Here is a 27,181-nt window from a genome sequence, read left to right as displayed (position 1 = left end):
CCAGGTCACCTCTGACACCTACAGCCAACGGTCGGTGGGTACGTCAGACACAACCGTTAGTTGGCATGGCCCGGGAGCAAGCCCACTGAAATCACGTGTCCTCGACCTGCCCCTGTCCTTTGGTGTTCCCTCACCAAGCGAAGTATCGCATGCTGTGGGCTCAGCCCCACTGTACAGTGAGGAAGAGCTAACAGAGGGCGGTCAGGAACGGGGGGAGACATCCGCCTCTTCAGCAGCCAGGCGAAGAAGTAGTGGCGAGGAGAGTGGCTCGGTAGCCGGTCTAGAGACAGGTCTGTCTCCTGACCCACACGCAGCCGAGGGGGCTAGTAGTGAGGCGGAGACCCTAATTGATGATGATGAGGCTGATCGCACTTGGCAGCCTCGTCGTCATCAGGCTATTGCTTCCGCATCATCAGGAGAAGAGGGTGGCAGCTTGGCAGTGAGCAAAACAGTCGGTGGGTTGCCCAGGAGGCAGCAGGGTCGCAGCAGTGTCAGTGGAGGCAAACGGCCACGGAGTAGAGCACCAACTCCAATGCAGCCTACCACCACGGCCAGTAGTGGTGCCGGTGTGCACGGAGGAAGCAGCAGTCAGCCAGTGAGGAGTATCGGGGGCAAAGTTTCCTACTCGGTGGTGTGGCAATTTTTCGTCAAGCCGCCCGAGGAAGTAAACGTAGACGTACAGTTGTGACCAAAATTATTCAACCCCCACTGAAATTGAGTGTTTTGGCCAGTTTGACATTGCTTTTGATCATTCAGTCATCTTGCTTACATTTACATTAAAGAGGCACTTGTAGGTCAGACAAATATAACATAACAGTTATAATGAAATAACCACAAATGTCTTTTCTGTGCTCACAGCATTATCAGTTTTATTCAACCCCCAAGTGACATTCAATCTTAGTACTTAGTACAGCATCCTTTTACAGTTATAACAGCTTTTAAACGTGAAGCATAGCTTGACACAAGTGTCTTGCAGCGATCTACGGGTATCTTCGCCCATTCTTCATGGGCAAAGGCCTCCAGTTCAGTCACATTCTTAGGCTTGCGCACTGCAACTGCTTTCTTTAAGTCCCACCAGAGGTTCTCAATCGGATTTAAGTCTGGTGACTGCGATGGCCACTCCAAAATGTTCCAGCCTTTCCTCTGCAACCATGCTCTAGTGGACTTGGAGGTATGCTTGGGATCATTGTCCTGTTGAAAGGTCCAACGTCTCCCAAGCCTCAGGTGTGTGACGGACTGCATCACGTTTCCATCCAATATCTCCTGGTACTGAAGAGAATTCATGGTACCTTGCACACGCTGAAGCTTCCCTGTACCTGCAGAAGCAAAACAGCCCCAAAGCATGATTGACCCTCCACCATGCTTCACAGTAGGCAAGGTGTTCTTTTCATCATAGGCCTTGTTCTTCCTCCTCCAAACATAGCGTTGATCCATGGGCCCAAACAGTTCTAATTTTGTTTCATCAGTCCACAGAACACTATCCCACAACTTTTGTGGTTTGTCCACATGGCTTTTGGCATACTGCAGTCGACTCTTCTTATTCTTTGGAGACAGCAAGGGGGTACGCCTGGGAGTTCTGGCACGGAGGCCTTCATTACGCAGTGTGCGTCTTATTGTCTGGGCTGAAACTTCTGTACCCACATCTGACAAATCTTTTCTCAGTTCCTCAGCAGTCACACGGGGACTTCTCTCCACTCTACGCTTCAGGTAGCGCACAGCAGTCGAAGTCAGCATCTTCTTTCTGCCACGACCAGGTAGCGTTTCAACAGTGCCCTTTGCCTTGAATTTGCGAATGATGCTTCCTAAGGTGTCTCTTGGTATGTTTAACATCTTTGCAATCTTCTTATAGCCATTGCCCTTCCTGTGAAGAGAAATCACCTCTTCTCTTGTCTTCCTGGACCATTCTCTTGCCTTCACCATGTTTGTAACCACACCAGTAAATGTCTAGAAGGAGCTGAGTATCACAGTCATTTTAAAGCTGCCTAATTGGTGCTTATTATGCTTGATTGCTGCTCGGTGACATCCACAGGTGTTTTCAATACCTGATGGAAAGCACCTGTATGAACCTCTGTTCTTCAGAGTGGTAGTCTTTAAGGGGTTGAATAATTGTGGCAATGAAGAAACCACATAAGAACCATTTACTACTGTATTACATAAACAATTGATGTCATTTTAGTTGCATTTGGGTAGTTACAACGTCCTTGTAGGATTTGATTCTGAATACAATTCCAAATGTACACTATAGTCCCTAAACCCCTTTACAGCATTGGGGGTTGAATAATTTTGGTCACAACTGTATGTCGACTATGTGGCAAGAAAGTCAAGCGTGGCCAGGGGGCCCATGTTGGGACTACAGGGGACTACAGCGTTGCGTCAGCATATGCAGCGTCGCCATTTGGTGGCCTGGGAAAACCGTGATAAAGATACGGCGGTTCTGTCTGCCCCAGCCCCCGCTCCATCACCCGCTCCGTTACTTGCTCCGTCACCCGACGTCAATCGCCCTCTATCAGCCAGTCAAGGCTCCAACACCTCTGCTGAGGGGAGTTGTCGCTCGTTGGCATCTTCCACTCGTTCAGATGCTCCTTCTCCTGCTACTCCTCTTCACGGATTCCGTCAGCAGTCTTTCTTGGAATCCGTTTCCAAGAGACAACAGTTTGCGAGCACGCACCCGACGGTGCAAAAGCTGAACGTCCTCCTGTCCAAGTTGCTGGTGCTGCAGTCCCTCCTTTTCCAAGTGGTGGACTCAGCACCTTTCCGAGAAATGATGGCTTGTGCCGCGCCGCGGTGGAGAGTGCCAAGCCGTCATTTCTTCGCCAAAAAGGCAGTGCCAGCCCTGCATTCACATGTAGAAGAGATGGTGGGCCAGTCTTTGAGCATGTCGGTCTCTGCCAAAGTGCACGGCAGCGCCGACGTGTGGAGCTGTAACTACGGTCAGGGACAGTACATGTCATTTACGGCCCACTGGGTGAATGTGGTGCCGTCACAGCCGCACCAGCAACTTGGACAGGTCACGCCGCTTTTGCCTCCACGTTTGCACGTCCTTGGTCCACAAAAGATGTCCGCCTCTACCACCTCTTCTTCCGCCGTGTCCTCAGCCGCCACCCCCGTGCCAAGTCCCATTACCCGACCGGCATATCACATGTGCAGGGCGCAACGGTGTCACGCTGTGCTGCACCTGGTATGCCTTGGTGAACGTAGTCACACAGGGGAGGAACTTCTCAGTGTAATGAACAGAGAAATCGACAGATGGCTGTCTCCGCGCAAACTGAAAATCGGAATCATGTTGACCGACAACGGAAAGAACATGGTGTCTGCTCTGCGTCAAGGAAGGTTGTGCCATGCGCCATGCATGGCTCACGTGTTCAATCTGGTTGTCAAGTGGTTCCTAAAATCCACCATCCCACTGCAAGACATCCTTAAAATGTCACGTAAACTTTGCATGCATTTCAGCCATTCCTACACCGCAAAGCACACCCTCCTTGAGCTGCAGCGGCAGAACGGAATTCCACAGCATCGCCTGATCTGCGACGTTGCAACAAGGTGGAATTCAACCCTACACATGTTAGACCGCCTTTACGAACAGCGAAAGGCCATCACTGATTTCCTGATGTTACAAGCGGATAAAGGTACTCCCCTGTGTAACTTCGATGTCAGCCATTGGCAGCTCATGCGTGACACCTGCCGCTTGCTGAGGCCCTTTGAGGAGGCCACGCTATTCGTGAGTCGGCAGGACTATGGGATGAACGACGTCATTCCTCTGTTGCACGTCCTGGAACAAATGCTGTTAACAATGGCTGGTCAGGGTACGGTAGACGTACAGATCTCAACGCCACGTGACCCCTGTGGGGGCAGGACAGGAAGAAGAGGAGGAGGTAGAGGAGGACATTTGTGCTCAGGAATTATTGAGTGAAATGGGTGGTTTTTCCACTCAGCGGACAGGAGTGGAGGAGCAGGAGCATCTGGTAGAGGAGGAGGAGGAGGAGACAGAGGACCCAGACGCACCGTGGCAGTATGCTGTGGAGATGGAGGCAGGGAGTCCCTCGCATTCCTTGGCACAAATGGCCCATAGCATGCTCGGTTGCTTGCGTAGCGACAGCCGAATAATAACCATCAGACAGAGGGATGACTTTTGGCTGTCCACCTTGTTGGACCCTCGCTACCGTTCAAAAATGGTGGCCTTTTTCACACCTGCTGAGAGGGAGGCCAAAATAACGTACTATAAAAACCACCTATGTAGTCAGTTGGTCTCTGCCTTTGTGCGCCAACGTCCATCCTCAGACACTGTGGGCCCTGTGCGCTCGCGTTCCGCTGCCATGGCAGCAGGGGAGGGGTGGGGTGGTAGGAGCAGTGGCAGCTCCACCAGCAGCGGCTGCCTCAGTCTGCAGTCGATGATGAGTAGCTTTCTTCACCAGCGCAGTGAGGAAACTACTAACCAGCCGCAGCAGCATCAGGTGGACCTGGAGCAGGACCTCAAACAGGCTTGGGCCTACTTGGACAGCACCCTGCCAACCGAGGTAGACAATCCCCTTGACTACTGGGCAACGAAACTTGACCTTTGGCCCCAACTAGCTGAATTTGCCCTTGAAAGGCTGTCATGCCCGGCCAGTAGCGTGGCATCGGAGCGCGTGTTTAGTGCGGCAGGAGGTATTGTAACTCCGCGGAGGACACGACTGTTCACCCAAAGTGTGGAGAGACTCACGTTTGTGAAAATGAATCAGGCGTGGATTAGTCTGGATTTCAAACCACCAGTTCCTGACACAACTGACTAAATCCGCCATGAATCATGCCCCAAACATGTGCCACTTTCAGGTCTCCTCACACTGCTGGTGTGTTCCATTTTTTGTCATAGGGTGCTGGCAGATTACGGGCCTCCCATTGCTGCTGCCAGGCCCGTAATCTGCCATGGGCCCCAGTACCGCCTCCTCATGCTGCTGCCAGGTCCACAGTCTCTCATGGGTCCCTGTACGGCCTCCCATTGCTGCTGTCTCCATCGCCACACTCTGCCATGTGCCACTTTCAGGTCTCCTCACACTGCTGGTGTGTTAAATTTTTTGTCATAGGGTGCTGGCAGATTACGGGCCTCCCATTGCTGCTGCCAGGCCCCTAATCTGCCATGGGCCCCTGTACTGCCTCCTCATGCTGCTGCCAGGTCATGAGTCTCTCATGGGTCCCTGTACGGCCTCCCATTGCTGCTGTCTCCATCGCCACACTCTGCCATGTGCCACTTTCAGGTCTCCTCACACTGCTGGTGTGTTAAATTTTTTGTCATAGGGTGCTGGCAGATTACGGGCCTCCCATAGCTGCTGCCAGGCCCCTAATCTGCCATGGGCCCCTGTACCGCCTCCTCATGCTGCTGCCAGGTCATGAGTCTCTCATGGGTCCCTGTACGTCCTCCCATTGCTGCTGTCTCCATCGCCACACTCTGCCATGTGCCACTTTCAGGTCTCCTCACACTGCTGGTGTGTTAAATTTTTTTTCATAGGGTGCTGGCAGATTACGGGCCTCCCATTGCTGCTGCCAGGCCCCTAATCTGCCATGGGCCTCTGTACCGCCTCCTCATGCTGCTGCCAGGTCCACAGTCTCTCATGGGTCCCTGTACGGCCTCCCATTGCTGCTGTCTCCATCGCCACACTCTGCCATGTGCCACTTTCAGGTCTCCTCACACTGCTGGTGTGTTAAATTTTTTGTCATAGGGTGCTGGCAGATTACGGGCCTCCCATAGCTGCTGCCAGGCCCCTAATCTGCCATGGGCCCCTGTACCGCCTCCTCATGCTGCTGCCAGGTCATGAGTCTCTCATGGGTCCCTGTACGTCCTCCCATTGCTGCTGTCTCCATCGCCACACTCTGCCATGTGCCACTTTCAGGTCTCCTCACACTGCTGGTGTGTTAAATTTTTTGTCATAGGGTGCTGGCAGATTACGGGCCTCCCATTGCTGCTGCCAGGCCCCTAATCTGCCATGGGCCCCTGTACCGCCTCCTCATGCTGCTGCCAGGTCCACAGTCTCTCATGGGTCCCTGTACGGCCTCCCATTGCTGCTGTCTCCATCGCCACACTCTGCCATGTGCCACTTTCAGGTCTCCTCACACACTGCTGGTGTGTTCCGTTTTTTGTCATAGGGTGCTGGCAGATTACGGGCCTCCCATAGCTGCTGTCAGGCCCCTAATCTGCCATGGGCCCCTGTACCGCCTCCTCATGCTGCTGCCAGGTCATGAGTCTCTCATGGGTCCCTGTACATCCTCCCATTGCTGCTGTCTCCATCGCCACACTCTGCCATGTGCCACTTTCAGGTCTCCTCACACTGCTGGTGTGTTAAATTTTTTGTCATAGGGTGCTGGCAGATTACGGGCCTCCCATTGCTGCTGCCAGGCCCCTAATCTGCCATGGGCCCCTGTACCACCTCCTCATGCTGCTGCCAAGTCCACAGTCTCTCATGGGTCCCTGTACGGCCTCCCATTGCTGCTGTCTCCATCGCCACACTCTGCCATGTGCCACTTTCAGGTCTCCTCACACTGCTGGTGTGTTAAATTTTTTGTCATAGGGTGCTGGCAGATTACGGGCCTCCCATAGCTGCTGCCAGGCCCCTAATCTGCCATGGGCCCCCGTACCGCCTCCTCATGCTGCTGCCAGGTCCCGAGTCTCTCATGGGTCCCTGTACGACCTCCCATTGCTGCTGTCTCCATCGCCACACTCTGCCATGTGCCACTTTCAGGTCTCCTCACACACTGCTGGTGTGTTCCATTTTTTGTCATAGGGTGCTGGCAGATTACGGGCCTCCCATAGCTGCTGCCAGGCCCCTAATCTGCCATGGGCCCCTGTACCGCCTCCTCATGCTGCTGCCAGGTCCAGAGTCTCGCATGGGTCCCTGTATGGCCTCCCATTGCTGCTGTCTCCATCGCCACACTCTGCCATGTGCCACTTTCAGGTCTCCTCACACACTGCTGGTGTGTTCCATTTTTTGTCATAGGGTGCTGGCAGATTACGGGCCTCCCATAGCTGCTGCCAGGCCCCTAATCTGCCATGAGCCCCTGTACCGCCTCCTCATGCTGCTGCCAGGTCCACAGTGTCTCATGCCATGTGCCACTTTCAGGTCTCCTCACACTGCTGGTGTGTTCCATTTTTTGTCATAGGGTGCTAGCAGATTACGGGCCTCCCATAGCTGCTGCCAGGCCCCTAATCTGCCATGGGCCCCTGTACCGCCTCCTCATGCTGCTGCCAGGTCCAGAGTCTCTCATGGGTCCCTGTACGGCCTCCCATTGCTGCTGTCTCCATCGCCACACTCTGCCATGTGCCACTTTCAGATCTCCTCACACACTGCTGGTGTTTTCCATTTTTTGTCATAGGGTGCTGGCAGATTACGGGCCTCCCATAGCTGCTGCCAGGCCCCTAATATGCCATGGGCCCCTGTACCGCCTCCTCATGCTGCTGCCAGGTCATGAGTCTCTCATGGGTCCCTGTACGGCCTCCCATTGCTGCTGTCTCCATCGCCACACTCTGCCATGTGCCACTTTCAGGTCTCCTCACACACTGCTGGTGTGTTCCATTTTTTGTCATAGGGTGCTGGCAGATTACGGGCCTCCCATAGCTGCTGCCAGGCCCCTAATCTGCCATGGGCCCCTGTACCGCCTCCTCATGCTGCTGCCAGGTCCACAGTGTCTCATGCCATGTGCCACTTTCAGGTCTCCTCACACTGCTGGTGTGTTCCATTTTTTGTCATAGGGTGCTGGCAGATTACGGGCCTCCCATAGCTGCTGCCAGGCCCCTAATCTGCCATGGGCCCCTGTACCGCCTCCTCATGCTGCTGCCAGGTCCACAGTGTCTCATGCCATGTGCCACTTTCAGGTCTCCTCACACTGCTGGTGTGTTCCATTTTTTGTCATAGGGTGCTGGCAGATTACGGGCCTCCCATAGCTGCTGCCAGGCCCCTAATCTGCCATGGGCCCCTGTACCGCCTCCTCATGCTGCTGCCAGGTCCAGAGTCTCTCATGGGTCCCTGTACGGCCTCCCATTGCTGCTGTCTCCATCGCCACACTCTGCCATGTGCCACTTTCAGGTCTCCTCACACACTGCTGGTGTGTTCCATTTTTTGTCATAGGGTGCTGGCAGATTACGGGCCTCCCATAGCTGCTGCCAGGCCCCTAATCTGCCATGGGCCCCTGTACCGCCTCCTCATGCTGCTGCCAGGTCCACAGTGTCTCATGCCATGTGCCACTTTCAGGTCTCCTCACACTGCTGGTGTGTTCCATTTTTTGTCATAGGGTGCTGGCAGATTACGGGCCTCCCATAGCTGCTGCCAGGCCCCTAATCTGCCATGGGCCCCTTTACCGCCTCCTCATGCTGCTGCCAGGTCCACAGTGTCTCATGCCATGTGCCACTTTCAGGTCTCCTCACACTGCTGGTGTGTTCCATTTTTTGTCATAGGGTGCTGGCAGATTACGGGCCTCCCATTGCTGCTGCCAGGCCCCTAATCTGCCATGGGCCCCCGTACCGACTCCTGTGACGTTGCAACAAGGTGGAATTCAACCCTACATATGTTAGACCGCCTTTACGAACAGCGAAAGGCCATCACTGATTTCCTGATGTTACAAGCGGATAAAGGTACTCCCTGTGTAACTTCGATGTCAGACATTGGCAGCTCATGCGTGACACCTGCGCTTGCTCAGGCCCTTTGAGGAGGCCACGCTATTCGTGAGTCGGCAGGACTATGGGATGAACGACGTCATTCCTCTGTTGCACGTCCTGGAACAAATGCTGTTAACAATGGCTGGTCAGGGTGCGGTAGACGTGGCGCACAGATCTCAACGCCACATGACCCCTGTGGGGGCAGGACAGGAAGAAGAGGAGGAGGTAGAGGAGGACATTGGTGCTCAGGAATTATTGAGTGAAATGGGTGGTTTTTCAACTCAGCGGACAGGAGTGGAGGAGCAGGAGCATCTGGTAGAGGAGGAGGAGGAGGAGACAGAGGACCCAGACGCACCGTGGCAGTATGCTGTGGAGATGGAGGCAGGGAGTCCCTCGCATTCCTTGGCACAAATGGCCCATAGCATGCTCGCTTGCTTGCGTAGCAACAGCCGAATAATAACCATCAGACAGAGGGATGACTTTAGGCTGTCCACCTTGTTGGACCCTCGCTACCGTTGAAAAATGGTGGCCTTTTTCACACCTGCTGAGAGGGAGGCCAAAATAACGTACTATAAAAACCACCTATGTAGTCAGCTGGTCTCTGCCTTTCTGCGCCAACGTCCATCCTCAGACACTGTGGGCCCTGTGCGCTCGCGTTCCGCTGCCATGGCAGCAGGGGAGGGGTGGGGTGGTAGGAGCAGTGGCAGCTCCACCAGCGGCGGCTGCCTCAGTCTGCAGTCGATGATGAGTAGCTTTCTTCACCAGCGCAGTGAGGAAACTACTAACCAGCCGCAGCAGCATCAGGTGGACCTGGAGCAGGACCTCAAACAACAGGCTTAGGCCTACTTGGACAGCACCCTGCCAACCGAGGTAGACCATCCCCTTGACTACTGGGCAACGAAACTTGACCTTTGGCCCCAACTAACTGAATTTGCCCTTGAAAGGCTGTCATGCCCGGCCAGTAGCGTGGCATCGGAGCGCGTGTTTAGTGCGGCAGGAGGTATTGTAACTCCGCGGAGGACACGACTGTCCACCCAAAGTGTGGAGAGACTCACGTTTGTGAAAATGAATCAGGTGTGGATTAGTCTGGATTTCAAACCACCAGTTCCTGACACAACTGACTAAATCCGCCATGAATCATGCCCCAAACATGTGCCACTTTCAGGTCTCCTCACACTGCTGGTGTGTTCCATTTTTTGTCATAGGGTGCTGGCAGATTACGGGCCTCCCATTGCTGCTGCCAGGCCCGTAATCTGCCATGGGCCCCAGTACCGCCTCCTCATGCTGCTGCCAGGTCCAGAGTCTCTCATGGGTCCCTGTATGGCCTCCCATTGCTGCTGTCTCCATCGCCACACTCTGCCATGTGCCACTTTCAGGTCTCCTCACACACTGCTGGTGTGTTCCATTTTTTGTCATAGGGTGCTGGCAGATTACGGGCCTCCCATAGCTGCTGCCAGGCCCCTAATCTGCCATGGGCCCCTGTACCGCCTCCTCATGCTGCTGCCAGGTCCACAGTGTCTCATGCCATGTGCCACTTTCAGGTCTCCTCACACTGCTGGTGTGTTCCATTTTTTGTCATAGGGTGCTGGCAGATTATGGGCCTCCCATTGCTGCTGCCAGGCCCGTAATCTGCCATGGGCCCCTGTACCGCCTCCTCATGCTGCTGCCAGGTCCAGAGTCTCTCATGGGTCCCTGTACGGCCTCCCATTGCTGCTGTCTCCATCGCCACACTCTGCCATGTGCCACTTTCAGGTCTCCTCACACACTGCTGGTGTGTTCCATTTTTTGTCATAGGGTGCTGGCAGATTACGGGCCTCCCATAGCTGCTGCCAGGCCCGTAATCTGCCATGGGCCCCCGTACCGACTCCTCATGCTGCTGCCAGGTCCACAGTCTCTCATGGGTCCCTGTACGGCCTCCCATTGCTGCTGTCTCCATCGCCACACTCTGCCATGTGCCACTTTCAGGTCTCCTCACACACTGCTGGTGTGTTCCGTTTTTTGTCATAGGGTGCTGGCAGATTACGGGCCTCCCATAGCTGCTGTCAGGCCCCTAATCTGCCATGGGCCCCTGTACCGCCTCCTCATGCTGCTGCCAGGTCATGAGTCTCTCATGGGTCCCTGTACATCCTCCCATTGCTGCTGTCTCCATCGCCACACTCTGCCATGTGCCACTTTCAGGTCTCCTCACACTGCTGGTGTGTTAAATTTTTTGTCATAGGGTGCTGGCAGATTACGGGCCTCCCATTGCTGCTGCCAGGCCCCTAATCTGCCATGGGCCCCTGTACCACCTCCTCATGCTGCTGCCAGGTCCACAGTCTCTCATGGGTCCCTGTACGGCCTCCCATTGCTGCTGTCTCCATCGCCACACTCTGCCATGTGCCACTTTCAGGTCTCCTCACACTGCTGGTGTGTTAAATTTTTTGTCATAGGGTGCTGGCAGATTACGGGCCTCCCATAGCTGCTGCCAGGCCCCTAATCTGCCATGGGCCCCCGTACCGCCTCCTCATGCTGCTGCCAGGTCCCGAGTCTCTCATGGGTCCCTGTACGGCCTCCCATTGCTGCTGTCTCCATCGCCACACTCTGCCATGTGCCACTTTCAGGTCTCCTCACACACTGCTGGTGTGTTCCATTTTTTGTCATAGGGTGCTGGCAGATTACGGGCCTCCCATAGCTGCTGCCAGGCCCCTAATCTGCCATGGGCCCCTGTACCGCCTCCTCATGCTGCTGCCAGGTCCAGAGTCTCGCATGGGTCCCTGTATGGCCTCCCATTGCTGCTGTCTCCATCGCCACACTCTGCCATGTGCCACTTTCAGGTCTCCTCACACACTGCTGGTGTGTTCCATTTTTTGTCATAGGGTGCTGGCAGATTACGGGCCTCCCATAGCTGCTGCCAGGCCCCTAATCTGCCATGAGCCCCTGTACCGCCTCCTCATGCTGCTGCCAGGTCCACAGTGTCTCATGCCATGTGCCACTTTCAGGTCTCCTCACACTGCTGGTGTGTTCCATTTTTTGTCATAGGGTGCTAGCAGATTACGGGCCTCCCATAGCTGCTGCCAGGCCCCTAATCTGCCATGGGCCCCTGTACCGCCTCCTCATGCTGCTGCCAGGTCCAGAGTCTCTCATGGGTCCCTGTACGGCCTCCCATTGCTGCTGTCTCCATCGCCACACTCTGCCATGTGCCACTTTCAGATCTCCTCACACACTGCTGGTGTTTTCCATTTTTTGTCATAGGGTGCTGGCAGATTACGGGCCTCCCATAGCTGCTGCCAGGCCCCTAATATGCCATGGGCCCCTGTACCGCCTCCTCATGCTGCTGCCAGGTCATGAGTCTCTCATGGGTCCCTGTACGGCCTCCCATTGCTGCTGTCTCCATCGCCACACTCTGCCATGTGCCACTTTCAGGTCTCCTCACACACTGCTGGTGTGTTCCATTTTTTGTCATAGGGTGCTGGCAGATTACGGGCCTCCCATAGCTGCTGCCAGGCCCCTAATCTGCCATGGGCCCCTGTACCGCCTCCTCATGCTGCTGCCAGGTCCACAGTGTCTCATGCCATGTGCCACTTTCAGGTCTCCTCACACTGCTGGTGTGTTCCATTTTTTGTCATAGGGTGCTGGCAGATTACGGGCCTCCCATAGCTGCTGCCAGGCCCCTAATCTGCCATGGGCCCCTGTACCGCCTCCTCATGCTGCTGCCAGGTCCACAGTGTCTCATGCCATGTGCCACTTTCAGGTCTCCTCACACTGCTGGTGTGTTCCATTTTTTGTCATAGGGTGCTGGCAGATTACGGGCCTCCCATAGCTGCTGCCAGGCCCCTAATCTGCCATGGGCCCCTGTACCGCCTCCTCATGCTGCTGCCAGGTCCAGAGTCTCTCATGGGTCCCTGTACGGCCTCCCATTGCTGCTGTCTCCATCGCCACACTCTGCCATGTGCCACTTTCAGGTCTCCTCACACACTGCTGGTGTGTTCCATTTTTTGTCATAGGGTGCTGGCAGATTACGGGCCTCCCATAGCTGCTGCCAGGCCCCTAATCTGCCATGGGCCCCTGTACCGCCTCCTCATGCTGCTGCCAGGTCCACAGTGTCTCATGCCATGTGCCACTTTCAGGTCTCCTCACACTGCTGGTGTGTTCCATTTTTTGTCATAGGGTGCTGGCAGATTACGGGCCTCCCATAGCTGCTGCCAGGCCCCTAATCTGCCATGGGCCCCTTTACCGCCTCCTCATGCTGCTGCCAGGTCCACAGTGTCTCATGCCATGTGCCACTTTCAGGTCTCCTCACACTGCTGGTGTGTTCCATTTTTTGTCATAGGGTGCTGGCAGATTACGGGCCTCCCATTGCTGCTGCCAGGCCCCTAATCTGCCATGGGCCCCCGTACCGACTCCTGTGACGTTGCAACAAGGTGGAATTCAACCCTACATATGTTAGACCGCCTTTACGAACAGCGAAAGGCTATCACTGATTTCCTGATGTTACAAGCGGATAAAGGTACTCCCTGTGTAACTTCGATGTCAGACATTGGCAGCTCATGCGTGACACCTGCGCTTGCTCAGGCCCTTTGAGGAGGCCACGCTATTCGTGAGTCGGCAGGACTATGGGATGAACGACGTCATTCCTCTGTTGCACGTCCTGGAACAAATGCTGTTAACAATGGCTGGTCAGGGTGCGGTAGACGTGGCGCACAGATCTCAACGCCACATGACCCCTGTGGGGGCAGGACAGGAAGAAGAGGAGGAGGTAGAGGAGGACATTGGTGCTCAGGAATTATTGAGTGAAATGGGTGGTTTTTCAACTCAGCGGACAGGAGTGGAGGAGCAGGAGCATCTGGTAGAGGAGGAGGAGGAGGAGACAGAGGACCCAGACGCACCGTGGCAGTATGCTGTGGAGATGGAGGCAGGGAGTCCCTCGCATTCCTTGGCACAAATGGCCCATAGCATGCTCGCTTGCTTGCGTAGCAACAGCCGAATAATAACCATCAGACAGAGGGATGACTTTAGGCTGTCCACCTTGTTGGACCCTCGCTACCGTTGAAAAATGGTGGCCTTTTTCACACCTGCTGAGAGGGAGGCCAAAATAACGTACTATAAAAACCACCTATGTAGTCAGCTGGTCTCTGCCTTTCTGCGCCAACGTCCATCCTCAGACACTGTGGGCCCTGTGCGCTCGCGTTCCGCTGCCATGGCAGCAGGGGAGGGGTGGGGTGGTAGGAGCAGTGGCAGCTCCACCAGCGGCGGCTGCCTCAGTCTGCAGTCGATGATGAGTAGCTTTCTTCACCAGCGCAGTGAGGAAACTACTAACCAGCCGCAGCAGCATCAGGTGGACCTGGAGCAGGACCTCAAACAACAGGCTTAGGCCTACTTGGACAGCACCCTGCCAACCGAGGTAGACCATCCCCTTGACTACTGGGCAACGAAACTTGACCTTTGGCCCCAACTAACTGAATTTGCCCTTGAAAGGCTGTCATGCCCGGCCAGTAGCGTGGCATCGGAGCGCGTGTTTAGTGCGGCAGGAGGTATTGTAACTCCGCGGAGGACACGACTGTCCACCCAAAGTGTGGAGAGACTCACGTTTGTGAAAATGAATCAGGTGTGGATTAGTCTGGATTTCAAACCACCAGTTCCTGACACAACTGACTAAATCCGCCATGAATCATGCCCCAAACATGTGCCACTTTCAGGTCTCCTCACACTGCTGGTGTGTTCCATTTTTTGTCATAGGGTGCTGGCAGATTACGGGCCTCCCATTGCTGCTGCCAGGCCCGTAATCTGCCATGGGCCCCAGTACCGCCTCCTCATGCTGCTGCCAGGTCCAGAGTCTCTCATGGGTCCCTGTATGGCCTCCCATTGCTGCTGTCTCCATCGCCACACTCTGCCATGTGCCACTTTCAGGTCTCCTCACACACTGCTGGTGTGTTCCATTTTTTGTCATAGGGTGCTGGCAGATTACGGGCCTCCCATAGCTGCTGCCAGGCCCCTAATCTGCCATGGGCCCCTGTACCGCCTCCTCATGCTGCTGCCAGGTCCACAGTGTCTCATGCCATGTGCCACTTTCAGGTCTCCTCACACTGCTGGTGTGTTCCATTTTTTGTCATAGGGTGCTGGCAGATTATGGGCCTCCCATTGCTGCTGCCAGGCCCGTAATCTGCCATGGGCCCCTGTACCGCCTCCTCATGCTGCTGCCAGGTCCAGAGTCTCTCATGGGTCCCTGTACGGCCTCCCATTGCTGCTGTCTCCATCGCCACACTCTGCCATGTGCCACTTTCAGGTCTCCTCACACACTGCTGGTGTGTTCCATTTTTTGTCATAGGGTGCTGGCAGATTACGGGCCTCCCATAGCTGCTGCCAGGCCCGTAATCTGCCATGGGCCCCCATACCGACTCCTCATGCTGCTGCCAGGCCCGTAATCTGTCATGGGCCCCTGTTGTTGCTTGTTGGCATATTCCGCTCGTTCAGATGCTCCTTCTCCTGCTACTCCTCTTCACGGATTCCGTCAGCAGTCTTTCTTGGAATCCGTTTCCAAGAGACAACAGTTTGCGAGCACGCACCCGACGGTGCAGAAGCTGAACGTCCTCCTGTCCAAGTTGCTGCTGCCAGGCTCGTAATCTGTCATGCGCCCCTGTACCGCCTCCTCATGCTGCTGCCAGGTCCAGAGTGTGTCATGGGCCCCCGTACCGACTCCCCATGCTGCTGCCAGGCCCGTAATCTGTCATGGGCCCCTGTACCGCCTCCTCATGCTGCTGCCAGGTCCAGAGTGTGTCATGGGTCCCTGTACGGCCTCCCATTGCTGCTGTCTCCATCGGCACACTCTGCCATGTGCCACTTTCAGGTCTCCTCACACACTGCTGGTGTGTTCCATTTTTTGTCATAGGGTGCTGGCAGATTACGGGCCTCCCATAGCTGCTGCCAGGCCCGTAATCTGCCATGGGCCCCCGTACCGACTCCTCATGCTGCTGCCAGGCCCGTAATCTGTCATGGGCCCCTGTTGTTGCTTGTTGGCATATTCCGCTCGTTCAGATGCTCCTTCTCCTGCTACTCCTCTTCACGGATTCCGTCAGCAGTCTTTCTTGGAATCCGTTTCCAAGAGACAACAGTTTGCGAGCACGCACCCGACGGTGCAGAAGCTGAACGTCCTCCTGTCCAAGTTGCTGCTGCCAGGCTCGTAATCTGTCATGCGCCCCTGTACCGCCTCCTCATGCTGCTGCCAGGTCCAGAGTGTGTCATGGGCCCCCGTACCGACTCCCCATGCTGCTGCCAGGCCCGTAATCTGTCATGGGCCCCTGTACCGCCTCCTCATGCTGCTGCCAGGTCCACAGTGTGTCATGGGTCCCTGTACGGCCTCCCATTGCTGCTGCCAGGCCCGTAATCTGCCATGGGCCCCCGTACCAACTCCTCATGCTGCTGCCAGGCCCGTAATCTGTCATGGGCCCCTGTACTGCCTCCTTATGCTGCTGCCAGGTCCAGAGTGTGTCATGGGTCCCTGTACGGCCTCCCATTGCTGCTTTCTCCATCGCCACACTCTGCCATGTGCCACTTTCAGGTCTCCTCACACTGCTGGTGGTTTCCATTTTTGTCATAGGGTGCTGTATGGCCTCCCATTGCTGCTGCCTCCACCGCCACACTGTGGCTCCACACTCTGGTTTTGGCCCCGTGACTGCCCAAATGAGTGAAGTGTGCGGTGATTCTAAGATCGACGGCACTCATCTGCATGTCATACTGACTGTCAGTATTATTTCTCTTCCCCAGCAGACTCCAAGGGCATTTAAATTAAAGGTACAGTGTTCTGCACTAATATAAAGGCTCTCTGAAGCCTAGAAACACCCTTTTATAAATTAAATTCGCAGCGAATATATTCGCATCGAATCAAAATTTTTTCACGAATTCGCCGAATCAGTCGAATCGAATTTTTGAATACTTCGCTCATCTCTAATTATCATGACTGGTAAGACATGTCAACTTTCGGTTACATTCAAGGATGCTCTAGACTGAAAATTAGGTCTAGATCTTATGTAGCATCTGTGGGTGCCTCTAGACCAGCAATAACATTTTCAGCAGTAGGCAGAGTGATACCGAGTTGCATGGCTAATAAAAAAAAAACCCTTCTGGAGGAAGTGGAGAGAGACAAAGTGGTAACAGATGTGTAAGAGCTGAAAGCTGCTGAATGCTTTGTGGCAAGGCCATAAGTAGATGTCATTAGACGTTCTTTAAGAGTGATGTTGTCTGTGGTCACAGCAAGGAGGGCAAATACGGCTTAAGCCATGATTAACAAATCCCACCTCGAAGTCAAACTGGTAATAACCAAACAGGCAATAACTTCAACCTATTTTGGAGTAGGCTGGATTCAGCCTCTTCATGGGTGATCAGTAGCTGGTCAGGGCTGATACCTTCTGATAAAATCAGAAGACTCCAAAAGGTCCAGCTTACAGGCGGCAAATTACAGATGGATACGAAGAGGCAAAATCCCGCAGTCCAGGAAAAGATTACTAATGGGAACTGGAGATGTACCCAATCTTCATTGTTAAAGTGTCAGGAATGGACTCGCCAGTGGTGGTGGGACTCACCTGCCTTGTGGGTTGCAGTACCAGGGCTGGCCAGCAGGTGCTCTCAGCAACCAGAAGCTCATTCCTGCAGTTAGCCATCACCTGAGGCTGATTGCAGGAGCTGTATTTAAGAAATGGCCAGACCTGCAGTCAGTGCCTTGGTGTATGTGCCCCTGTACCTGCATCCTGTCTGCTTCCTGCCTGATTCCTGATTCTGCTTGATCCTGATTCTGAATGAACTCCGCCTGTCCTGACCTCGGCTATTCCTGACCACTCTCCAGCCTGCTTCTTTGGTACCTTGTCTGCCTGATTGTTCCTGACCCGGCCCGTCTGACTACGCTCTGCCTACTCCTTTTGTGTCTTGTCTGCCCGATGGTTCCTGACCCGGCCCGCCTGACCACTCCACCTCACCAGCCCTGACTGCTCTTGTCTGTGTACATTCCGTTATCAGTTGGAGGTTTGGTTTTGTTATATTGTGCGTGTATATTTGTGTATAACCTTTAATAAATGATATTGTTACACCATACTTGAGCCTGCGTTTCCCTGTGTCAGTTCACGCATCTCTGGTCTTACCGGGAGCCCTGACATTATACCAAGGCCATTCCTGACCAGAAGTGACTGCACAGGGAAGCCATCTTGGCTTGTTGTTGTGAAGGATGCATCCGGAGGAGGTGTTGTACTTGTATCTGCTAGTCTTAGATGACAGAGACTATGCCTATCAGACTCTGCAGGAGTATACCAGGGATCGGCTGCTAGAATGCATACGGGTCGCTCATTCCCTAGTAGATCAGGGCACAGAGTTCTCTGAGGTGCAACCATTAATTCAGGCTTGTGTTGAGTTGGCTTCATCTAGTACCCCTGAAAGCAGGAATGACTTTCTTCCACCATTCAGTGTGGATCAAATAGAATCACTGGTATGGTTGTTGGAGGATGATCTGGATTGCTTCTGGGAACATTATTCAGCATGTTCACCACATGTGCTAGTGGAGTGTATAAACGCAGTGCAGTCTTTGGTCAGACAGGCTATGTGTAAGCGGAGTTTTGTTCAACCAATACTACAGTCCTGGTCAGACTTGTTACACCCAGCCTCAGGCAGCTTGCAACAAACCCATCTTGCTTCTAATTATTCCTCTGCTCAAAGCTCTATTCCTGAATTCCCGACAGCACCCCCAGTGACAGCCCAATATACCCTGCTATCTAACACATGTCAGTCCCTGTTCCCACTCGCTGCACCTATCCTGCCTTTAACCCTGTAAAAAAGGCCACTGTAACAACTATTTCCCTCCTCTGTTCCACCCTCCAGCTCTTCTCTGTCCCCAGCTACTCCATCCAATTACAGACCTGCATTTACTTGCAGTGCCCCAGTAACTAAACCCAAGAAGAAGCAAAAATTCTTTCCAAACAGTACCATCCTACCAGTATCCAAACCGGTCAGCCTGCTGTCTGAGAACCCGCCCTCCGTTGTTCAGCCTGATGCCCTGATGACCCAGTGTACGCTACCCAGCCTGATGACCCGATCCGGCCCGATGACCCGATCCGGCCCGATGACCCGATCCGGCCTGATGACCCGGTGTTCGTGATCCAGCCTGATGACCCGATCCAGCCTCATGACCTGGTGTTCGTGATTCAGCCTGATGGCCCGATCCAGCCTCATGACCTGGTGTTCGTGATTCAGCCTGATGGCCCGATCCAGCCTGATGACCCGCTGTTCGTGACCCAGCCTGATGACCTGATCCCTGATGATCCGATCCAGCCTGATGACCCGGTGTTCGTGATCCAGCCTGATGACCCAATCCAGCCTGATGACCTGGTCCGGCCTGGTGCCTGTGGTCTGGCCTGGTGCCCGTGGTCCGGCCTGGTGCCTCGGTGCCTGCTGTTCTGCCAGATGACTTGGTGCCCGCCGTTCTGCCAGGAGACTCGGTGCCCGCTGTCGTGCCAGGTGACTTGGTGCCCGCTGTCGTGCCAGGTGACTTGGTGCCCGCTGTCGTGCCAGGTCACTCGGTGCCCGCTGTCGTGCCTGGTGACTCAGTGCCCGCTGTCATGCCAGATGACCCCTAGCCCGCTGTCGAGCCTGGTGACTCGGTGCCCGCTGCCACGCCTGATGGCCGGTGCCCGCTACTCCGCCTGATCTGCCCGCTGCTCCGCCTGATGTGCCTCTGCCCGCTGCCCAGCCTGATGTGCCTCTGTCCGCTGCCCAGCCCGATGTGCCTCCGCCCGCTGCCCAGCCCAATGTGCCTCCGCCCGCTGCCCAGCCCGATGTGCCTCCGCCCGCTGCCCAGCCCGATGTGCCTCCGCCCGCTGCCCAGCCTGATGTGCCAGCCCCTGATATCCAGCCAGTTACCTGACCCAGGCGGTGGAACATTTTGCCCACTAAGGACTGTTTGGAGCGTCCTGAGGCCACTCCTTGAGGGGGGGTACTGTCAGAAATGGACTCGCCAATGGTGGCGGGACTCACCTGCCTTGTGGGCTGCAGTACCAGGGCTGGCCAGCGGGTGCTCTCAGCAACCAGAAGCTCACTCCTGCAGTCAGCCATCACCTGAGGCTGATAGCAGGCAGGAGCTGTATTTAAGGAATGGCCAGAGCTGCAGTCAGTGCCTTGGTGTATGTATTCCATGAGCCCCTGTATCTGGATCCTGTCTGCTTCCTGCCTGATTCCTGATTCTGCTTGATCCTGATTCTGAATGAACTCTGCCTGTCCTGACCTCGGCTATTCCTGACCACTCTCCAGCCTGCTCCTTTGGTACCTTGTCTGTCTGATTGTTCCTGACCCGGCCCGTCTGACTACGCTCTGCCTACTCCTTTGTGTCTTGTCTGCCCGATGGTTCCTGACCCGGCCCGCCTGACCACTCCACCTCACCAGCCCTGACTGCTCTTGTCTGTGTACATTCTGTTATCAGTTGGAGGTTTGGTTTTGTTATATTGTGTGTGTATATTTGTGTATAGCCTTTAATAAATTATATTGTTACTCCATACTTGAGCCTGCGTTTCCCTGTGTCAGTTCACACATCTCTGGTCTTACCGGGAGCCCTGACATTAAGCCTTAAAAATCTAAGGCACATGTCCTTGGAGAACAGCAAAAAGTCCCCTTTATGGGTGCGCTCGCCCAGGGGGTACCTGTGGAAGCCAGATTGAAGCTCTTTGCACACACCTGGATGGAAAATGTTCATGATCAGTGGACCATAATGGATATACTTGTGTGAAATTGGTAAAAGTCCACCTTATGATCACTTCCATCCAGTCTACCACTTTCGATGGAAAAGCCAAAATTCTGGTCTAGTTTCTGCCTGAATGAATTAAAAAACAAGCGATAATGAAGTTTCCAAGAGAAGAGAAGAAGAGGATTCTGTTCACCTCTGTTCCTAGTAGATTTATCAGATGTCTTACATGTCCCAATCCATCCTGCATTTTAGTCCCACTGCCAGTTTTGTTGCTTACCTTCAGTCTGTCCACCTTCTCCAGGACATTCACAAAGGTCCTACTGTCTGCCAAAGCGAGGGGGATGAGTATACACCACTACTTGGAAGACATCCTCCTCTAGCCAGCAATCAGGAGATGCTTATCCAGAATTGGGACACTTTGCTAAACAAGCAATCTACAAAAGTTTGAGTAGCTATTACATTTGGAAGAAGAACTTCCTCTGCCCGAAGCAATGAATGATGATCATGGGGGCATCTTTGGATACATAAAAAATATTCAGTAGAACTTCCACTAGGGAAGATCCATCCTGTGATCGAGAAAGTGAAAGGTGCTTTGAGAACAGACTCTTTCAGCAGAACAGTGCCTAAGTATCCATGGGTCTTCTAATCGACCACTTCTTGTTTCCGAATGGAACATTATCAAGTCATACCCCAGAAAAATTGAGGGGCATATTTCAAGGAGCAGGCTGATCCAGGTTATTTATCTCACATGGCATGGTTTGAATGCTCTTGAACTAAGAGCAGTGCTCAAGCCTCTTCTGGTATTCCCTCCTTTGATAAGAGGAACAAGAGATGTTCTGTGCCTTGACAATAAAATGGCAGTTGCATACATACAGAAGCAGGGGGGAACGAGAAGTCGAACCCTAATGTTGGAAGTGAGACTGTTCGTCAATTGAGCTCAATTCATCAAGAAGACCTTAAGACAGTCTGTGTGCCAGTAACTCAAAGTCAGTTGGAAGACTCATTGAGCCACTCCTCTGATCAAGCAACAAATGGTCCTTCAGCTGGGGTGTCAGGGCTCCAGGTATGACCAGAGATGTGTGGACTGACACAGGGAAACACAGGCTCCAGGTATAGTATAAACAATACAATTTATTAAAAACTAAATAATACATAAACACAGTGCAACCAAACCTCCAACAGATAACAATAAGAACAATATTAAACGTAGTCGGGCAGGCCGGGTCGGTAGCAAACGGGCAGGCAAGGTACAAGGAGAAGGCGGAAGAGTAGTCAGGAATAGCCGAGGTCAGGACAGGCGGAGTTCGTTCAGAGTAGGATCAAAGCAGGATCAGGCAGGAAGCAGACAAGATGCATGTACAGGGGCTCATGGGAAACATACACCAAGGCCCTGACTGCAGGTCTGGCCATTCCTTAAATACACCTCCTTCAATCAGCTTCAGGTGATGGCCGATTTCAGGAGTGAGCCTCTGGTTGCTGAGAGCACCTGCTGGCCAGCCCTGGTACTGCAGCACACAAGGCAGGTGAGTCCCACCACCATTGGCAAGTCCATTCCTGACATGGGGTGTTCAGTCGCTTAACTCTCAAGGGGGAATCTGCCCAGGTAGATCTAGCATACAGCTCCCCGAAATACGAAATATGACCAGGGGCGGACTGACCATTCGAGCACTCGGGCACTTTTTTTGAGTGTGGGCAAGGACACAGAGGCCCCATGAGTTGTCAGTCCGCCCATGAATATGACAGATTCCTAGCGAAAGCATCATACCCAATAGCGGAAGGGTAGGCTTCTTAGACAGCCAGTGGAACTTGCAGTTGAGACATATCTATACCACAACACCTATGATGTCCAGATTCTTATCCAGACTCAAGCAGATTTCAGTAATGATATTTGTAATGACACCATTTTGGCCGAGGAGGCTCTGGTTTCCATCTTCTACAGTTAAACATTGAGTTACCAGTGCTTCTTTCAGTAAGGCCGGATCTGCTTTCTCAAGGCCAGTTTTTTCCATCCAGTCCCAGGGGACTACGTTTGATGGCATGGAGGTTGAGAGGCGGAGGCTACTAAGTAAAGAGTGCTCAGTGCAGGTAGTGGCTACCTTGCTTCAAAGCCAGAAAGGTCTCTTTTTGCAGCTCTTATAGATCATAAAGCCTGGAGTCCTTTTATCAACAGAACCAGCCAAGGTTCTGCAGTTTTTACAACTGGGGCTGCACAAAGGCCTACATTCAAATACATTTAAAGTTCAAGTTTCAGTCTTGTCTGCACTCTGTGGTTCAGTGGGCCCTTAACCCTTTGGTGATGCAATTCTTAAAGGCTTGCATAAAGTTAAGACCTCCTAGGAAGCCATTGTTCCCTAAGTGCCCAGCAGCCATGCTGCTGCCATTGAGCGAGTGGGCTGTCTCTGCTTGGTCTTTGCTGCCGTTTTCAACCTCCACAATCTTCATCTCCATTTTTGTGGTTTGTTTACCAGATGAAGTTGGATACCATTACCATCTTAGGGGGAGCCTTTATCATCTCTCCTCCCCTTGTTTTTCTCCCTACTTCTTTCCACATGGATATTCTATATCGTCAATGTTTATAATACTGGCATTTTTTCCTTCCCTATGGTGACCCTTGTGATTGCAGAACATACAATGTGTTTTTTTTTATTGCATGGTTTTAATCTCATTTGTAATAGAAATTCATTTTCATACAATTTATGCTGTTTTTCTGGACATTCTACTGCACTTAAAGTCCACATTAGCCTTTAGTATTGAGATGATTGCAGCCTCAGATATCCCTTATCCATTATTTTTTCCCTATGTGGGACTTGCCTACGATTGAATAGAACCCTGAAGATCATATTTCTGGTCATTATAACCTCTACAAAAAGGGTGCCAGAATTGCAGGCTTTGGTACTCGAGGACCCTCACTTAATGTTCTACCCTGACAGAGTAGTCCTAAAACTTTTGCATTGCTCTATCCCTAAGCTGGCTTCCTCCTTCCACTTTAGCCAGAAAATCAATTTACCTTCTTCAGTGAAGCAGAATAACTGCAACCTCTGGATATTGGCTTAACTCTGAAGGCCTACTTAGCAGCCACTTCTTTATTCAGGAAAGCAGAAATCTGTGCTTGGTTTCCCATGGCTTAAGGCAGGGACAGTCAGCTTCAACAATCACCTCCTGGATTGTTAAGACAATTAAAAGAACCTACTCTTCACAAGACCTTCCTGTTCCAGAAGACTTAAATGCACATTGAACCAGGGAAGTGGCAACTCTGTGGACAGTGCAGTGTGAAGTGTCTCCTGAGGCTATTTTGCAAGTCAGCAATATGGTCCTCCAGGAACACCTTCACTACGCTTTATTAGGTGAACCCAGCCCAGATCACAACAGAAGAATTTGGAACATTTGTTGTGCAGGCGCATAATTGATCATTGCAAAAAATTTTTGGGGTTCTCTCATCTGACAGGTTAGTTCCTACTGTTTGCTGCCATGATATGCAAGGAAAACAGAAAATTGTATATTCGCCTTTCCTTAATTTTGCTTTCCTGGTGCATTCTCATGGCAGCATACAGATTCCCACCCAAATGATGAGTGTTACAGAGAATGCTGTGAGCTGGGTCTGTCTTTGATTTATTTTTGGATATAATGGGGGAGGCTTAGGATATCCCCACTTCAGTCTATCCTGAATTTGGCAGCCAGACTCATTCACCTTACCAATTGCTCCGTCTCCGCCATCCCCCTCTGCCAGTCCCTCCACTGGCTCCTGATCACGTAACAGATCAAATTCAAAATCCTAACACTGTCGTACAAAGCTGTCCACCATACTGCCCCAAACTACATCACTGACCTAATATCCAAGTACCGCCCAGCACGCACACTCCGCTCCTCACAAGACCTCCTTCTCTCTAGTTCCCTGGCCTCCTCCTCCCATGCCCGCCTCCATGACTTCTCCAGGGTGTCACCCATCCTCTGGAACTCCCTGCCCCAACCCATCAGATTATCACCTACTCTCCTCTCCTTTAGGCGCACCCTGAAAACCCATCTCTTCCCACCCCCTGCTAACTTGCCGACCTCCTCCACTCTTCCTACCACTCCATCCCCCACAGCTATCTCCTCCTGTACCACTATCCCCTCCCTCCTAGATTGTAAGCTCGAAAGAGCAGGGCCCTCAATCCCCTCTTGTTTTGCATTGTATTGGTATTGTTCTGTCACATGTTCTGTCCCCCTTTGTAATGTACAGCGATGAGCGAACTATTGGCGCTTTATAAATACTGTATAATAATAATAATGTTCTATCTATTTTTCACTTTAGTATTGTGTTTTTATTGCAACATGTGTTCCCATTGCTGTAACACTGAAGTGCATTTCATGCTCCATGTAACAAGTCACAGGCAAGATACACTGTATTCCCATAAATATTTAATATCAAGAATTGTGGACTATCAGGCATATTTGTTCTAGATCATTCTTTATTTATGAGCAAAAATGATTTAAGTATATTCTTTGTTATTGTGTGTGATTAATTATATATTTTACTTGTTTTCAGTACCTTGTACAGTAAGAGAAGATGACATGCATCAAAACAATATCCAGCGTAAATGGGGAGCAGATAAAACCCAAAAATTATACAGTGAACATTTTGATAATATGACATTCAATTGCAAACCTGGACATCAGATATCTGACCCAAAACTTCTCAGAATTCAGTGCTTGAATGGTGTGCTAAAATATCCAAGATGCATAAAGGAAGGTAAACACCAGAATTTGCAGTAAATGTTACTTTTCACTCTTTCCACTTACAATTATGCTGTTAAATTTGCGTACACTATATAATAAGGGAAAAAATTAAATACATAAATAATATTTAACATATGCATTTACCAGTATATCAATTCTCTATACTCCTAAACAATTTGGTACTTTAGTGGTTTGGGACAGCATGTGCAGTTGAACTTAATCAACAGTTACATTATTTTAAGCAGAATGAATCCCTTAATGCCATGCCTGCTGGACCTTTAAGGGTTTTTTGAGGTCTGGAGGTGGGTCATGGTTTATGATCATGTGACCGCCGTGATTGGATGTCACAACAGTCATATTATCGGAAAGCTATTGGCGATTGGGAGCCTGGTAAGTGTCCCGGGAGCGAGCAGGGCGGACACTGTCTGCACATGTTTGTTTACATTCGGGTATGCAAATATGTGGTCTTTTGGTGTCAGGGCCTACCTGTTGAGAGGCCACATATTTGTGTACTGTCAGCTTAAGGGGGTTAAAACATGATTTATGCTAGAAGGTTTACAAATGAAATAGACTTTGCTGTGCATTATTTTTAAGTGGTACCACACAATCAAATTAAATAGATGAAAATAAAAGAACTGTTAAATAAAATTCTGTAGCTTAGGGAAGAGGGAGAAGAAGGGATTAGCAAGAACTAATAAGGGATTATTATGGGTTAAATAATAACATCTTTCATTTCTAAAACACATTTGTTGCAGAATTGCAGGTTTCTTTCTATTTCAATATTTTTATTAAATACGTTTTTCTTTTTGAAATACAAGCTCGTGATATGCCGACGCAGGGGCAGAGCGGAACAAAAGCATAAATAAGCAGATACAAATCAGCAGGGTGTATTAGCCAAATAACAGAATGTCCAATGACACCAAGGGGGAATGGCAAAAAGCCTAACCAAACAATAGCAGCAGCATTCCATCATCTTACCACAACGAAGAGGAAAAACCCCTACCGAGAAGTATCAGCTCAGAACAAATGGGAAAGAAGCCAAAACTGATGAAAAGAAGAAAATATAAAAGAGTAGAAAGAAATAAACAAGGGAGAAAGACTCAAGGATAGAACAAGGAAAAAAGGAAGACTGGAAAAGTCACGGATCCAGGGCCATCACAGACAATGACTACAAGAGCCCATAACTACTAGGAGGCAAGAACGGCAGAGAATAACATATTCAAGGTTCCCAAACCTTAAGGAATCTCGGATGAGATTGAAGAATGCTAGACATCTGTTGATTGATCACCATAGCATTCGTCCGGGTCTTTGAACCCTAGAAGACAACCGAAGGGGTTCTCCAAGCTTGAGCTATAGCACGTTTGGCTGAGATGAATAGGTCAATTTCTGCTAAGACCTAGACAGACACAAAATTGGACAATGCAAGAGGGCCACTCCTGCATCCCTACTGACCGTAATATGAAATAACGTTTGCAGCAAACCAAAAACCCTAGACCAGAAGCCTATCAATTGCAAGCACGACCACCAGATATGCAGGACGTCCCCACGTAGACCACAGTTCCGGAAACACCTATCTCCACCAAAGTGAAAAATCCAAGCCGGAACCCAGTACCACCACAGAAGAACTTTGTAGGCTGCATCAAGAGTGACAGTATTGAAAGAACATTTCACCACCATCTTCCAGGCCTTGTGCCAATCCTCCGCCACAATCAAGAAACCTAGATCTCGCTCCCATTGAGAGACATAAGACAGGGGCCGTGAGGAGGAACTACTGTTGAGAGGCAGAAATGAGACCAGGGGACCCTGGGTAATGTTGGCAAACATGTTCAAAGGGCGTTTTGCGGTAAGGATATGTGGAGGTATGATATAGGGACATAACCCAGTGACGCAATTGCAAATAACGATAATATTCCCGAGGCAGAACCCCCCAGGATTCTCAAAGAGACTCCCAAGATGGAAAGGAACGAGTGTTCAGGAAGTCATGTACTGTAACAAAGCCATGGGAAGTCCACCAAGAGAAAGAAGGGGGATGTTCTAAGCTCGGTGGAAATAAAGGATTATGCCTAATCAGCAAAAGAGGAAGAAAGATGATATTAAATTACCCGAATATTTAACAGAATCCCAGGTTCGTAGACTGTGAAGCATGATGGGGC

At 51.8% G+C, this 27,181-nt stretch overlaps 1 protein-coding gene across 1 annotated transcript in view; it reads left to right on the top strand.

Moving 5' to 3' along the window:
* LOC149455905 (coagulation factor XIII B chain-like) overlaps positions 1-27,181 on the top strand; it is a 99,970-nt gene that overhangs the window by 12,411 nt on the left and 60,378 nt on the right. Inside the window, exon 3 of the mRNA XM_089685750.1 lies at positions 24,838-25,041. Coding sequence (XP_089541876.1) covers positions 24,838-25,041 — 204 coding nt within the window. The remainder of the gene's footprint in view (positions 1-24,837; positions 25,042-27,181) is intronic.

This window comes from Staurois parvus, unplaced genomic scaffold (assembly GCF_062004578.1).
Source record: "Staurois parvus isolate SC_StPar_1 unplaced genomic scaffold, SC_StPar_1.0 ptg000384l, whole genome shotgun sequence".
Lineage (NCBI taxonomy): Eukaryota > Metazoa > Chordata > Amphibia > Anura > Ranidae > Staurois > Staurois parvus.
Note: the sequence above shows the minus strand (reverse complement) of the source record. Positions and strands in the feature narration are given on the sequence as shown.